The sequence below is a fragment of the Lolium rigidum genome, chromosome 6, assembly GCF_022539505.1.
Source record: "Lolium rigidum isolate FL_2022 chromosome 6, APGP_CSIRO_Lrig_0.1, whole genome shotgun sequence".
In the NCBI taxonomy this organism is placed as follows: domain Eukaryota; kingdom Viridiplantae; phylum Streptophyta; class Magnoliopsida; order Poales; family Poaceae; genus Lolium; species Lolium rigidum.
Window position 1 is genome coordinate 114,459,832 of NC_061513.1, and position 16,498 is coordinate 114,476,329.

Sequence of the window (16,498 nt, forward strand, 5' to 3'; positions counted from 1 at the left end):
TCATCTTCAAGCCTTTCATTTTTTTACTTCTGCTAGTTTTAGGTCAAACGAGAATCAAGTTAGTTATAGGTCGACTCCAAGACTGCTAAATTTATATCGTGATTCATGCACATGAGAATTGCACATGAATGTGTAAGTGAAACTGCACTTTTTTTTGCAGTTGCAAACCGAAAACAAGGTTCGTCCTATGATTTTATAGTTATGCCTTAAAATTTCAAGTATGATGATGCATGTGTACTCGGTTGCATCTACATGTTGCAGTGGACATAAGAAAGTTTGAATTAATTCAAACATTCAGGAGATTTGTGCGGGAAAAGGGTAGGAAACACTTTTGTTGTTGTTGCATAACTCGTAGTAATATACATCAAATTAAAGGTTACAACAGAGTGCACAAGAGCCTTGATGAACGAGTAATGCTACGACTAGTCACCTACTAAGAATTTTGACAGAGATCTCATACAGATTCATATGGGTGGGAATATAAAATGTGGCCCTTTCTTTAGCGAAGGATCAAAATGCAACCAACCAATTTGGTACGCATTCTTCCGTAAAGTTTCCGCATTCTAATGAATCCGTATGTCTCGGATTATTGCTAGTCAAACCATAAGATTCTAACCGTTGTAGTACAAGGTTTGGATGTAGTTGGTCTCCAAACGCTTTAGAGTTTAGAGCAATATAAACGTAGACGGAATGTACCTTCATCTTCATTTGACCAAGATTTCCTTGTGGATAGCTCTAGACTAGGGTTGCAAGGGCGCATCCGCATCCGTCCCGCAAATTAAACGGAAAATATGGCAAAATGAGGCACCGAATGAACTCATAATTAAAACATGGTAAGAACAAACCAGCGTCCCCGCATCCCGCCCCGCTTGCTACCCTAGTCTGATTCTGGCCTCCTTCCATGCAACTCCCATCTACTAATCCACCAATCCACCTTATTTGATTTTCTCATTGGAGCCCTCCCTGCACACATGCATGCGTGCACTGGCGGAGCTTAGTTAGGGCCGAACTGGGCCATGGCCCGCCCAGGTTTTCTGCTAAACATTATTTACTCCTATGTATTCGAAGCCCAGCCCACCAAAACACGCTGGCCTGACCATTGCATTGGTTGTCTCCTTCGTTCAGCTCCCAGATTTCATCTCTGAACCGAACCACGACCATGGAGACGCCTCTCTGTCGCTAGTTTGAGCGATTTAGGCTGCAAAACAAGGAGATCGGGGGGGGGGGGGGGGGTGGATGGAGCAGGAGGCGACATAGAAGGAAGCCGAGCCGCGACTCCACAGCTGCAGGTGCGGTCGCGCCGCACGGGCACGGCCGCCGGCAAGCGACGCGGCGATTGAATTGGGCTCCAACTTCTTCTCCAATTTCCGTGCTCGTTTACTTTCTTTCTTTTCCCTAAATTCTTGGTTAGCAACTTGATAGCATGGAGTATGTTTACCGAATTTGTTCTTCCAATTTGCAAATTTCAACAGCTGTAGTACAAAAGAAATTGAGTAATAGGCAATATCTTGTTACGGTTTAGAATAAATTTTTGCGGCCCGCCCATGGAATTTTTGTAAGCTCCGCCACTGCATGCGTGGCTGCCTGCTCGCGTCACTAGTGTTTTCTTTTTGCCATGAGTGCTAAGCCGGTTCAGTTGGGCGCCTCGTCTTGCACAATCAGCTAGCTAACTGGCGACCCTGTGGACTGGATGCTTCCTTATCTTCAAGATGACGATACACAGAACAGATGGATTAATCGATCTCAAAGTAGTCAAAATGGCGCGAGCAGTTTACCTGCCGTTGACGGTTGACCGAACGGCCTGCTAATCTTATCCATCCCATAATATACTTCTGTATCTATGGCGCTCTCTAATGTATGCTGATTTAAACGCCACTACGATTTAAATAACGCCGCTCAAAATGCATAAATTGTTGCACATTCAATCATGGGCGATCTAAGCAGTGACCAAGTGCAGTGACGGCGCGCAAGAATGCATGGCCCAACAGGCCAACATACACTACTCTACATTGTTTTTCCACATGTCGCAAAATATGGGCCCGGCCCAGTATAGAGCAGCGGGCCTGAGTCCTGAGGATCGTCTCTATTTTGTGTACGGTAGAGTGTGGTCAGCCCCGAGCAAACCGCATACGATCCGGACCAAGCCCACCTTGACCAATAGCCATGGGGATGAAGCAGCGGCACCTCTGCCTCGCCGTCGCAGCCGTCGCCGTCGCGGCGGTCCTGCTGACCGGTAACCACGGATCCTAACCCGCAACCGTCCTCTCGACCTGTGTGTCCTGTAAAGATCTGTTCTTTCTTTTTTCCGATTCGTTTTGCTCATTTGGTTTGCTCGATCTGTTCCCAGCTTCGGCCAAGAAGTCCGCCGACGTGACGCAGCTTCAGATCGGCGTCAAGGTCCGTGCTCTGTAGGGCTGACACCGACCCGCAGCCCGTGCTCTCTGGTGCTCCGTTTTACTTTCTATCCCTTTTCTGGATTCCTGCGGATCTTAGATTCTCCGGTTCGTTGGTTTGGCCGAATACTTTAGCCTCTCCAAACGAGTGTGCACTGGGGTTATGAGGTCGCGGGTGTGGGTGATTTGATAGCAAAGAGTGTCGTGTCCGGAAGAGGTTGGGTTAGGTGATGCCAGGGTGAGGAGGTTCACAGATCCGCGAGTGGAGATATTTTTATGGATTGTAGTTCATTTCACTTATATTTTCATAATGTGTTAAACCAAGATGAAAACTAGAATGCCATGGTATTGTTCATTGCTAATTTGAAGTCTCACTTGTGCACTATTTTTACATAAAAACTTGTGCACTTTTAGGGTGTGTTTTGTTCTTGGAACCAGGAGGGACGGAATGGAATGGTTACATTCCAATGTCATGGGATGGTTCCGACCCCGTGTTCGCTTCAGAAAAAGTCGAGGAACGGAATGGTTCCGTTTTCTGTTTGGTTCTGGAATCGCACAGCGGAACGGAACGGCTTAAACATGATTTTTTTTTGTCCAAATCAAAAACAACACAGGCCTACACATGACTTTTTTGTGCAAATCATATGGGTGGGAATATAAAATGTGGCCCTTTCTTTAGCGAAGGATCAAAATGCAACCAACCAATTTGGTACGCATTCTTCCGTGAAGTTTCCACATTCTAATCAATCCGTAATGTCTCGGATTATTGCTAGTCAAACCATAATATTGTAACTGTTTCATGTCACGGGTGTACAAGGTTTGGATGTAGTTAGTCTCCAAACGCTTTAGAGTTTAGAGAAATATGTAGACCGAATGTACCTTCATTTGACCAAGATTTCCTTGTAGATAGCTCTAGACTAGGGTTGCAAGGTGGCGCCCGCATCCGTCCCGCAAAACAGAAAATATGGCAAAGCGAGGTACCAGATTAACTCACAATTAAAACATGGTAAGAACAAACCAGCGTCCTGCATCCCGCCCCGCTTGGCACCCTAGTTCGACTATGGCCTCCTTCCATGGCAACTCCCATCCAATGATCCACCTTATTTGATTTTCTCATTGGACCCTTCCCTGCACACATGCATGCCTGGCTGCTCGCGTCACTAGTGTTTTCTTTTTGCCATGAGTGCTAGGCCGGTTCAGTTGGGCGCCACGTCTTGCACAATCAGCTAGCTAACTGGCGACCCTGTGGACTGGATGCTTCCTTATCTTCAAGATGACGATACACAGAACAGATGGATTAACCGATCTCAAAGTAGTCAAATGGCGCGAGCAGTTTACCTGCCGTTGACGGTTGACCGAACGGCCTGGCGAAATCTTATCCATCCAATAATATACTGCTGTATCTATGGCGCTCTCTAAAGTATGCTGATTTAAACACCACTACGATTTAAATAACGCTGCTCAAAATGCCTGAATTTCCTTCAATCATGGGCGATCCAAGCAGTGAGGACGCGCAAGAATGCATGGCCCAACATACACTACTCTAGATTGTTTTTCCACATGTCGCACAATATGGGCCCGGCCCAGTATATCGCAGCGGGCCTGAGTCCTGAGGATCGTCTCTATTTTGTGTGCGGTTATCCCCGAGCAAACCGTATACGATCCGGACCAAGCCCACCTTGACCAATAGCCAGTAGCCATGGGGATGAAGCAGCCGCACCTCTGCCTCGCCGTCGCAGCCGTCGCCGTCGCGGCGATCCTGCTGACTGGTAACCACGGATCCTAACCCGCGCCCGTACTCTCGACCTGTGTGTCCTGTAAAGATCTGTTCTTTCCTTTTTCCGATTCGTTTTGCTCATTTGGTTTGCTCGATCTGTTCCCAGCTTCGGCCAAGAAGTCCGCCGACGTGACGCAGCTTCAGATCGGCGTCAAGGTCCGTGCTCTGTAGGGCTGACACCGACCCGCAGCCCGTGCTCTCTGGTGCTCCGTTTTACTTTTTGTCCCTTTTCTTGATTACTGCGGATCTGAGTTTCTCTAGCTCCATGGTTTGGCCGAAAACTGTAGTCTCTCCAAACGAATGTGTAGTGGGGGTATGACCGTACGAGGTTGCGGGTGTAGGTGATTTGGTAGCAAAGAGTGCCGTGTTCGGGAAGAGGTTGGGTTGGGTGTTTCAAGGGTGGGGAGGTGTCCAGATCCGCGGGTGCAAAATATGCTTTTGTTTCCTTCACATGTAGGGCGAGAGATTTTATGGATTTTATTTCATTTCACTTATACTTTCATTGTGTTATTTACCCAGATGAAAATTGGAAATGTCATTGTATTGCTCGTTTCTAATTATAAGCCTCACTTGTGTACTCTTAGGGAATATTGTTTAGCCAGCCAGCTTGTGCTTTTCACACTTTAAACTCCCAAGCCTAAGAAACATACATGATTTAGGAAATGGAATTTCCAGCATTGAATCACAAATCGGCATAAGCCCTACATTTTGCAATAGATGGCGTAATACTTTTTAATAGCATTTTCACATGCTTACAAGATTTAGATGTACTTAGCTGGTTTTAGCAGTTTTGGAGAACCGCTGATGGACACCCTTAGTGTAGAGGGTAGAAACTCTGTGTATCTACACATGTCTAGCTTTTGGCCGGCTGTGGTTCCTTGACATTTGATTTATAAACGTCTCTAAGACAATCATATGCAGGTTATGTTGTCAATATTATTACATTCCAAATGATAGTTTCTCTCCAACTTTACATGACATGTTTTCTTTGGCTCATCCTCCTTTCAGTACAGGCCAGAGTCATGTACCGTACAATCTCACAAAGGCGACAAAATTAAAGTGCACTATCGTGTAAGTGTTTCACCAATCCTTGTATTTACAATAAGCAATCCTATTCAATTTTTGAAGTACTTAAAACTGTGTGCGAAAGAAAAGAACGACTGTAGCTAGGTACGCAAAGCCTACAGTTCCAAGTCCTAGAAGCAATTGCCATTGAGTTTTCTTTACTGTTTCCTTCACTTTTTTATAATGATGTTGTGAAGGACATTGTCCTTATGTACCAAACATACTCGCATACTCTGCAGCAGCTTTATGATGAATCGGTTGTGATAGCTATTTAACACGACGTCTCTTAACATGATTCAGTTGAGATGCCATCCATAGAAAGTGAAAAACAGCTGGACAGAATGGCCCTAGTAATTTATGACCATTATTGCTTTATTTACCTGATTTGATAATTTTCCTGTATCTGTTTGTTTCCATAATTTTGTCATTCATTTGAAAGATTGATTATGCTACAGGGTTCACTCACCGATGGATCGGTATTTGATTCTAGCTATGACAGAGGTGACCCCTTTGAATTTACTCTTGGGAGTGGCCATGTGATAAAAGGTTGTTCTCTCTTTTCTTGGAACAGCATATGGCTGTTGTTTCATTTCTGGTCCATACCTTACTGGCTTGAACGAATAACAATGATATGTTATAAAAAGCGTGGAGATATGTATCCATTGTTCTCTTTCCTGGAACAGCATATGGTTATTGTTTCATCTCTGGTCCATACCGTACTAGCTTGAACGAATAACACTGATATGTTATAAATAAAACGTGGAGATATATGCCTTGTATTGTTCTTATCAGAAACCTCTGCAAAGGCACCAACCTATGCTATTGTTTCCATCTGTAGGTTGGGACCAAGGGTTACTAGGTATGTGTGTCGGCGAAAAGAGGAAGCTAAGAATACCTTCAAAGATGGGTTATGGGGAGCGAGGCTCCCCACCAAAGATTCCAGGTATGGCTTGTTATTTGTATCTTTGCTTGACATGGTCCTCGCGATGAAATCATATCTGCGTACTGTGTAGATTGTCAACTTTGATCTTTCCAATTTAGCCTGTTCCTTATCTGAATCTTTCGATAGCATGTGGCGTTGCATGTAGCCATGTACTCTCCGATTGACCTGCAACATGACCAGCATTTTTTTTTCTATGCGATAGGTGGAGCAACTCTGGTTTTTGACACGGAGCTTATCGCTGTCAATGGAAAGACATCTGGTGCTGATACCTCCGAAAGCAACAGCGAGCTTTGATACATGGAAGGAAATTGGCCTCCGTTCTGTGAGCTCGTCAACTAAAAATGCTGCTGTTTCCAATCATTTTCACCATGTTTGAAGTATTGCAGTAACTAGACCATACCTAGTGAGCCTCTTGACTGTCTTACTGTTCATGTACACTTTTTTTATGAAATAAAACCTCTTGCCAAGCTGGATTTTTTTTCCTTTGCTTCGAAGAGGTCCACTGATGTTATTAATAGACATCAACAATAGTACAAAGAATCATAAAAGAAACAAAAAATACAAATAAGTTTTTGGACCACCTAGGGATGAATCGAAGCTTTATAATAACCTAAGCTTGTGAAGGTAAAAACAGGCAGCATAGATGAAACGGTGAGTTTGTGCAACCAGCAGTAGTACTAGTCGAACATAAATCTGTCGAGCTAAGGTCCTTTCTTGGGCCGGGCTGAAAAGGCATGTAGCTAAATACTCGGGCCTAAGCCTAGCTTGTTGTTGGGCCCTAGTCTTTGGCCCAATCAGGCCTGGCCCAAATATACAAAAGCCTGTTGAGCCTCAGGCTAGGCCTCCTCGCTAAATCACCAAAATCTGAAGCCTGGACCCGGCTAGGTCAAGCATAAATCTGCGGCCCAGGCCTATCCCATATGTGTGATCAGGCGTGGCCTGACCCACGGGAGTGATGGGTTCTGGCCAGACTGCCCATGCCCATCCGTAATGACAAAAGCCATAGATCAGAAAAGCCATATCTACATCACATCAACGAACATGAAAACCCACAACATTCCAAGAGATGTATCGGACATAGAACTCACACGCCGTCACGTTATTCTGACTTCATGAGTCGCGCCGCTTGAATATCCCGAAGTGGTCATGGAAACTTCAATAAAAAGGACAACAACCCTCCCGCCGTCGAGAGATCGTGGCTCGCCGAACCTCCAACTCCCGCTAGCGAGAGGAACAGGAAATCTAGATCGCCTCCTCTCTCTCTATCAAGCGTACCGGTTCGGTTAGGTAGGTTCGTCAACCTCGAATGAAAATTGACTTTTGATATTGGGTCATATGTTCCCTTTACCGAACAAACAAATTTAAAAATATTAAAAAGTACAGAAAAAATCCATCTATATATCTTCAAATTTTATATGCATACTAATGTTTCGCTAAAATCCGATAGTTTTGTGGCATGTGTAAAAAAGATAAAAACAAAATTCTTGAGAAAAGCCAAATTTTAGCGCTCTGCACATGCCTAATCAACTTTGTTAGCATGTATAATGTGGAGATATGCATGCATATTTTTTTCTTCAAAAAAAGTGTTTGAAAAACATTTTTAGAGCGAAGGCTCAAGGTGAGCCCAACTTTAAATTAATAAAGTCACCACCACAACAAGTTTGATACGACACAACACACAACGGGGAAGTAGAAGTTATAGAGGCGGACCAAAACATGTGATACATGAACTCTGATCCGGAGGCGGTGCCTCCTATTGCTGCTGCACGGCACGAAGCCAAGCATGGAGGGCCTTTATTCGATCAATCGCAAGTGTTAACCCTCTCTTGTCCTTCATCTTCACCACCAGCATCCGTTGTTGCAAGAGAAGGATCATATCAAAGAGCAAACTAGCCGGATGCTTAGGAACGATCCATATATTCAATAGCATGTTTGTTCCTCGCTATCCACAGGCCCCGACAAAGTTTGGCCCGGTTTGAAAAACATTTCAAATGATTGGAAAATACATTTTAAATACTCGGCGTCATGATCCATCCAGAATCGTGTTCTCCAGATTTCAAACATGCAATGGTTAGCAGAGAATCAGGAGGGAACACCGGTTTTCATCATCAATCAGTTTCAGCTTTGAAGTATGTATCAGCCCAAGCCGAGGTGGCACACACCACAGTGCGCGGCAGAGGCAGCGCGTATCTGTACAAATGCGGTTTGTCATGGGCGCACAGGAATAAATTAACGCGGCACGACGACGGTGCTCTGACTGAACCCGTGCGATTTTTCATGTGCCGTCGACGCACTATGCTCTGAACTACAGGCTGCAGCAGACCGGCGGTTCAGCTCACGAACTACAGCTCCTTGAAGCAGTGAAACCAGGAACAAGTGCATAGCATGGAGCACAAGTCGACGCTGTAGCTTTGTCGTCAGCTTTTTCCGTGATCCACGGTGCCACGCTGTTTGCTCCGGAGCAGCTGCCGCGACACGCACGCTTGCAGCCGGTAGATCTGTAGCGGTAGGGAAAACTGTCTGTTCATACGGTCAATAACGCTGGTTCTTGTTCTTCTACTATGTGAGTTGGCTTTGCAAATTGGTAGATCTACGTTTACATAGATGTTACTCAGGGTTACATTTTGCCGATTGGTCCAGATATGGTTTTAGCCTTTTAGGTATTACCTCCATCTATAAATAGACGTGTGAGATTTATCTAAATTTAGATGTATGTAAACGTTGTTTAGTGTTTAGATATATTAAGATTTAGATAAACACCAGACATCAATTTATAGATGGAGGGAGTAGTATCGATGTTGAGTTGTGCTACCTTAGTGTTATCCATGTTTTTGATGTTTATCTTGTTTCTAATTTGTTACAGAGGCCCATGATTATAATCTATCACATTATATGTCATGCGAATGGTTTATTGAATCTTGTGGTGGGTACAAACACAAATGATGATCACTATACTTGGTTCACTAGCTCCATCCCTAGAATTTATGTTTCCAAAATGTAAATGGGGCACAAATATAATAATTTCACCTATGTTTTGTTGCACTAGCCGATGATTTAATTGTGTTCTACGTTAATATGAGCCATCATGTTCTTGATTTGCTCCTACTTAATGTTCCAAGGATACCGATGAGGGTGACTTTGCCAAGAGGCCAAGAGGAAGGCGTACCAAGGTGGGTCACTTTCATGATGATGTTGGTCCAACCCACTTCGCTAAAGTGGTGTTGTCACCAGCAATTCCAACCACACTATGTCCATAACTTGGCACCGTTCCTAGGACCATCATCTTGAAGACGAATACCGATTGTTCTTTGGTGATAAAGTTGAAGGACGTGAATTGACATGGACCAAGGCGGGCCTGATTTCCCATAGCTCATGAAATCAAGATAGGCTACTTCATTACCTTCAGAAGTCGCGTCCCCCAAACGGTTTGAGGGACGGCGGACAAGAAATGGGGAAAATCGCGTTGGGCCTCTTTTTTTGTACAGATTTTTGATCTCTTTTTGTCCGGCGCGGACCCAAACGTGCCCCAAATCGTTTATGCCGGACGTTTTTTGAGAGACGCGACTGGAGATGCTCTCAAGGTGCTTAAGGGTGGCATCTTCAAGGTCATCCTACTTGAGTACAACATAACTGATGTGGTGAAGAGGTGCCCATATCGTATGATCGAGTCCTTGCCATGATCGATGAGTGGAAGTTGCGTCTGATTATCTGAGCCATGTTTGATCGTACCATGTCTACTTCCATGTTGAAATGTCTTTGATCTTATGCGTGTGTTTGTGAAATATGTTTGATCGTATGTCTGCTAATAGCTTATATTGTCGCTCCATAATAATGCACAAATGGGTTAGCAACCTCACCACTTGTGTAAGGGGTTATCAAACCCCCATGTTTCTTTGCATAGACGAATACCTTACCACTCTGGGACCTATGCAAAGAACCAAATCACGCTCCGCGTTGCGACGCTGTTTGCTCCAAGCGTGACTGCGGCGACACGCACGCTTGCTGCCAAGCGCAATGCATGGCTAGTGACACTGTGACATCTCAACAGACTACAGCGTCAGTTCGTGTGGATAGAAACCTGACGACGACGTGCGGGTGAGCAGGGCGCAACCCGTCCCAGACTTGTTCAGGTTCGCAAGCGCTGATAGATCGGGACGCGGAGGATCAACAGTCTACAGAGCCATGTCGACTGGCGGCGTATCTCTTGGTTCGGACTTCGGACTTCGGAGGCATCTCGATGCCAAACGACGCGCTCCTGGCTGGGTTTCACACGAGCTCGAGGCCGGAGGCCGGAGCCCGGAGCCCGGAGTGGTGGAGAGTCAAAGCGGAACGGGCGATGTGACGCGGCCGACGACGGACGGCATGGCCGCGCGTGCGTACGTAGGCTTTCCGGCCGGGAAAAAATCCCGGCGAGAGAGAATCTAGGCAGCATCGCGCACGCGCCGTCGTCCCGTCACATCGGCCGGCCGGACGCCGGACAGAACATGCCGTTCCCTCCCTCTCTCTCCCCTGCCCGGGCGACTGTGCTGTGCGCCATGGATCGATGCCAGAGTCCCACGCCGACGGTGGCGTGTCCGTGTGTGTAACGGGAACACCAAGTCTGGATTCGGGAACAAGAGATTCCAGCAACGAGAAAAGGTAAAATAGACCACTTAGGGCATCTCCAATGGGGTGTGAGCGACCGTTTGTGTCTCTCCGACCTAAAAATGCATTTGGTACCATCTCCAGCGGGACGACGCGTAGTAAGTGACTGGGTCGTCGCAGCGACGGAAACGTGGTCCAAATATGCGACATGTTTCTGTATCTGCGGACGCTGCACGGACGCTGCGGTCATCCGCCCGGTCCTCGCACGGGCCCGCCTAGCAAGGCACAAATGCTTCGTCTTCCATGGCATTACTTACGAGCGGCGCGCTGCAGCTTTCCAGGGTCGCGCTAATGGCGCTTCTCGGATTCCGCGAGCGTATGCAGCTGGGCGGCGTCGAAGTGGCACGACATTGAAGGCGAGATGGCGTCCGAGCTTCTTAAAGGGACACTGCCGGCGACCACACCATTGCCAGAGCTCAAACTATCCACCCGACCGACGCCATGCGGAAGAAATGCTAGCCGTTCCGCAAGACCAAAAACGATCATGAGGCTAGCGGCTCGCGATCCGGCAAGAAGCCACGGGTCAGGCGGTACGTCCGCATCGAGCTCGCGCGCCGCCTTTCGGAGAAAACCGGTCGGTACCATGGCCGGACGCAAACCTGCCTGGAGTGGGCTGGTATCTCAACTCGGTCCCCCCCCCCCCCATGTCGCACGAGGACCGAGAGTGCCGGGACGAGGTGCGCCACCGCCGATCGATCTTGCCGCCGGATCTCCGGAAAGATCCGACGTACACGCTCAACTCCTAAAACTGGATCTCTTTCGGGACATGGGAGTTCGACGCACGCCACCGCGCTGGCTACCTCGGCGACATCGACTACTTCGACCGCGAGATCGCTGCGGAAGAACGGGAGAATGACCAGGAGGACGAGGACGCGGACGAGAACGAGGAAGAGTACGCGGACATGGCAGACTACGACCACCAAGACGACGGGGAGACCCAGCCGCCGGACATTACTGAGGAGGAGCCCATTGGCATGGCACTGGCCAACAGCGAGCTCAACGAGCTTGCTTTGTGGGACGGGCTCGCAATCCAGCTCCGCGAGTCCGCGCTCGCGCAGGGGAGGCCGCCGACTCCTCCGGCCACGTCGACGAGTTCCAACGATCGCGCTCCGGCTGTTGCTCCGGCCTAGGATCCGTGGCCACCTTCACCATAACCTCCGGCCTGGTCAGAGTTACCGCAGCCTGCCCTACCTCCTCCACCGCCGGCGCACTAGCTTCCATGGCTGACACCGGAGTTCATCGACCTCGTCAGCGATGATGACCAGTAGGCAGTGATGACCCACAAGTATAGGGGGTGTATCGTAGTATCTTCGATAAGTAAGAATGTCGATCCCAACAAAGAGCAGAAGGTGTTGACAAGCAGTTTCGATGAAGGATTCACTGTAAATGCTCACAGACAAGTATTCAGGGGGTTTTGATATAGCAGATGAATAAAGTACAAGTAAGTAAAGTGCGAGAAAAATAATTGCAGCGAGTGGCCCAATCCTTTTTAGCACAAAGGACAAGCCGGTTTGTTTACTTATAATGACCAAACGTTCTTGAGGACACATGGGAATTTAGTCTAGTGCTTTCGCTTCATATAGCTGATTAATCTTCATTGTTTTGATAAGTGTTGTGTGGGTGAACCTATGCTAATGTACCGCCCTTCCTAGGACTAATACATACTTGTGATTATACCCCTTGCAAGCATCCGCAACTACAAGAAAGTAATTAAGATAAATCTAACCACAGACCTTAAACTGCGAGATCCTGCTATCCCTCCTGCACCGATATACCAACGGGGGTTTAGGTTTCTGTCACTCCGGCAACCCCGCAATTGGCAAACGAATATAATATGCATTCCCCTAGGCCCATAAATGGTGAAGTGTCATGTAGTCGACGTTCACACGATACCACTAGAAGAATAACACCACAACTTAAATATCATAACATTGAATACTAACCAACATAATTCACTACTAACATTTAGACTTCACCCATGTCCTCAAGAACTAAACGAACTACTCACGAGACATCATATGGAACATGATCAGAGGTGATATGATGATGAATAACAATCTGAACATAAACCTTGGTTCAATAGTTTCACTCAATAGCATCAATGACAAGTAGAAATCAACACCGGGAGAGTTTCCCCTATCAAACAAACAAGATCAAACCCAAATTGTTACAGCGGTAACGAGGTGCAGCGGTGGAGATGGCGGTGATGATGATGGAGATGATGGTGATGATGATGGAGATGATGTCCAGCTCGATGATGATGACGATGGCGTCGATTTCCCCCTCCGGGAGGGAATTTCCCCGGCAGATTTCAGCCTGCCGGAGAGCTCTTTCTCTCTCGGTGTTCTCCGCCCCGCGAGGCGGCCGTGACTCTTCGCGACTATCCTCTCGGGGCTTAGGTTTTCGGGACGAAGACGTACGCGAAGAAAAGGAGGCGAGAGGGGGCTGTGGGCCCCCTCCTCACGAGCGCGGCGCAGCCGAGCCTTGGGCCGCGCCGGCCTATGAGGTGGGCCCACCTCGGGTCCCCTCGGCTCCCCTTCCGGCTCCCTTCGTCTTCTGGAAAAATAGGATTTTTCATATAATTTCCGTCAACTGTTGACCTTCCGAAATATTGCATTCTGACGGTGCTTTTTCCAGCAGAATCCTGGCTCCAGTGCGCGATCCCCAAATAATTATGAAACATGCAAAATAGATGAAATAATCATAAGTATCATTTCCAAATATGAAATATATCAATGAATAATAGCAAATTATGATATAAAATAGTGATGCAAAATAGACGTATCAGGCAGTACCTAGTTTTACCACGCATTTATGGTCTTTTTATGTTTTTTATTAATGTAAATTATGACTTTTATGAATGGAAAAAAAATTATGAGTTGTGCCGCTGGAGTCACCCGACGGAAACGGACACGCGTACGATTTCGACCATTTCGACGCGCATCCTTTGACCGTCCGGAGATGCCCTGAAGTGAGGTCTAGCTGGCTAGGTAATCCCTTTGAACTCAACTGAATTTTGTGGCAGAGTTTCCCTGGCGACACATTCGCTCCTGTGCTTGCTCTGTTGCTAGCTGCAACGACTCATCCGTGTGTTGACTGGATCGTGTATAGTACCACTGCCACTCGCTGCTCTTGCATGTTCCGCACTGACAGTTTCCCTAGCTGAGTTGTCTTACTTATACTGATGCCAGCTAGCAGCAGTAATATCAGACCCTAACACCTGGCTGGCCGGCTGTACTACTAGTACTCGCTCTACCACCGCTCTAGGCAGTCCGATTGATTTGCGATGGATGCCCCCAGGTAGCAAGCTACCGGAGGTCATACAGTACATAGACGGGGCGTAGCCTAGCATCATCTACATCGCCATCGCCTCCTGCACGGAAACAAGTTCCAATCATATCTCTGCACCTAGCGTCACTTGTCCTTCCTCTCACTCCCGATACTCGCCTATTTACCTACCACTCTCACTCTGATCCTCGACCTCTCTCTGTTGCGTTTACCGTTAACAAATAATTATACTGGATCACCAGTGCTCGCTTTATAATATCTCCTGTTAACATCCTGATACTCTTCTTGATATGACAAAAAAAGTTGGTATATCTATTGGTAGTAATTCCTCTAGTAATGATATAATTACCCAATTGATTGGTGAAGAATTGAATAGGAATTTACAGTATGCTCGTGATAATCCTGTTTCAGTTTTACCTCCCGATATTGATATTAAGTCAGATCAGCTACCTGGTTTTGACTGTAATAATGGATTGGTTTCTGCATGTAGTGAGCGTGTTCTTCAGTTGACTGAAGATGCATCTCATGGTAGATCGAGCAGAATAGGATTTATTAATAATGTTCATTCTACTGCTATATCATGATAGGCGTTACTGTTAATATACGTGGTGTGAGCAAACCTGGACGTATGCAATCGATTGCTGATTTGATTAGCGATCATAAAGTGGATTTTATTACTTTTCAAGAAACAAAAAAGGAAAATTTAAGTGAAAGATTCCTAAATTTTATTGCTGGTAATTCTGCTTTTAAATGGTTTACCTTGCCTGCTATCAAGACTGCTGGTGGGATTTTACTAGGCGTAAAGGAGGAGATCTTTGATGTTATTTCTGTTTCATATGGTCCTTCTCACATTTCTGTTATTTTACGGAATAAAAGCGATGCATTTGTTTGGAATCTTATTGCTATTTATGGTACTGCTTACGCGGACCAAAAATTAGATTTCTTTACGGAACTCCATGAGCTGTTAGAGAACAACCGACAAAAAAACTTTTCTAGAAAGTAGCATCGTATTCCTTGCCTGTTTTACTAGGAGGGGATTTTAATCTGATTAGAAATGCTCAGGAGAAAAATAATGGGAATTTCAATCCCTTGTGGGCTTTCATGTTTAATGACTGGATTAATAAGTGGAGTTTGATTGAAATTAAAACGGCTAACCGTTTATTCACTTGGTCCAATAATCAAGTTTCCCCCATTCTTGCTACTCTTGACAGATTTTTTGTGTCTACGGACTGGGAACTCCATTTTCCTTTATCTTCTGTTAGAGCTCTTCCTTTATCAACTTGATGCTAGCGATAAAATGAGAATTGAAGAGATTAAAGCTGAACTTAATGAGATTTGGTCCCAAGAGGAAACTAAAGCTTGGCAACGTTCTAGGGATAGGCAAGTGGTCGAAGGTGACCGTAATACTTCCTATTTTCATACGGTTGCTAACCAGAGAAGGCGTAAAAAAATCTTAGTGTCCTCATTGGCCCTAATGGACCTGTTGAAACTACTGAGGAGATGCTTGATGTAGCAGCGAATTTTTACAAAAATCTTTTTGCCAAAGAAAATAGACAAGATATTTCCTTAGACGATGGTTTTTGGGACATGGAGGATCTTCTCACTGATGAGGAGGCCTCCCTGCTTGATACCCCTTTTTCGGAAAAAGAGATACATGATGCTATCATGGGATCTTATGCGGCTGGAGCCCCTGGGCCCGATGGTTTTTCCTTTCTTTTTTACCAAAATTTTTGGGATTTGATTAAATTTGATTTCATGGCCCTTGTGAGGGATTTTGAATCCGGCACTCTTGATGTCTCTAGACTAAATTATGCCATCATTACATTAATTCCGAAGGAACATGATGCTAAAGACATGAAGAAATTTAGGCCTATTAGTCTTGGTAATTGTAGTCTGAAAGTTATAACTAAAGCTATTACAAACAGGATTGCACCGATTAGTAATAGGATGATCGCTAATAATTAGACTGCATTTATCAAGGGTCGCTACATTCTTGAGAGTGTAGTGGCGGCTCATGAGGTTATCCACGACGTTTATTCTAAGAAGCACTCAGGTCTAGTTTTGAAACTAGATTATGAGAAGGCGTATGATCGTATTGATTGGGAGTTCCTGGATTCTATGTTGCAATCTAGGAATTTCTCTCCTAAATTTAGAACGTTGATTAAATCTGTTTTATATAAAGGTTCTTTTTGTGTTCGTATTAATGATTCTAATAGTTATTATTTTGTTGCTGGTAAAGGCCTTAAACGGGGGATCCCCTTTCTCCCATCCTGTTCAACTACATTGCGGATGTGTTCACAAAAATTCTTTACAAAGCAGCCAGGAACAATATTATCTCAGGGCTCCTGCCTTCTGTTGTTCCTGGTGGTGTCATCAGCTTTCAGTATG

At 45.8% G+C, this 16,498-nt stretch overlaps 1 protein-coding gene across 3 annotated transcripts; it reads left to right on the forward strand.

Moving 5' to 3' along the window:
* Positions 1 to 2,161: 2,161 nt before the first annotated feature.
* On the forward strand, positions 2,162 to 6,664 carry LOC124661777 (peptidyl-prolyl cis-trans isomerase FKBP15-1-like). 3 transcript variants are annotated; one of them, XM_047199663.1, is made up of 6 exons: positions 2,162 to 2,233; positions 2,348 to 2,397; positions 5,179 to 5,241; positions 5,691 to 5,781; positions 6,074 to 6,178; positions 6,381 to 6,664. In XM_047199663.1, the coding sequence occupies exons 1-6, from the start codon at positions 2,164 to 2,166 to the stop codon at positions 6,470 to 6,472; spliced, it is 471 nt and encodes a 156-aa protein (XP_047055619.1). In that variant the 5' UTR covers positions 2,162 to 2,163; the 3' UTR covers positions 6,473 to 6,664. The 3 variants fall into 3 exon arrangements, with proteins under 3 accessions (XP_047055619.1, XP_047055620.1, XP_047055618.1); XM_047199664.1 differs by lacking the exon at positions 2,348 to 2,397 and adding an exon at positions 4,277 to 4,326 and having other exon boundaries at positions 2,167 to 2,233; XM_047199662.1 differs by lacking the exons at positions 2,162 to 2,233; positions 2,348 to 2,397 and adding exons at positions 4,048 to 4,162; positions 4,277 to 4,326.
* Positions 6,665 to 16,498: the final 9,834 nt, after the last annotated feature.

What these genes read in the sequence shown, in the direction of transcription:
- LOC124661777 (XM_047199663.1), top strand. Translation starts at nt 2,164, where the DNA reads ATGGGGATGAAGCAGCGGCACCTCTGCCTCGCCGTCGCAGCCGTCGCC. An exon ending in CGCGGCGGTCCTGCTGACCG is followed by an intron (nt 2,234 to 2,347) that starts GTAACCACGGAT and finishes ATCTGTTCCCAG; the next exon opens with CTTCGGCCAAGAAGTCCGCC. An exon ending in AAATTAAAGTGCACTATCGT is followed by an intron (nt 5,242 to 5,690) that starts GTAAGTGTTTCA and finishes ATTATGCTACAG; the next exon opens with GGTTCACTCACCGATGGATC.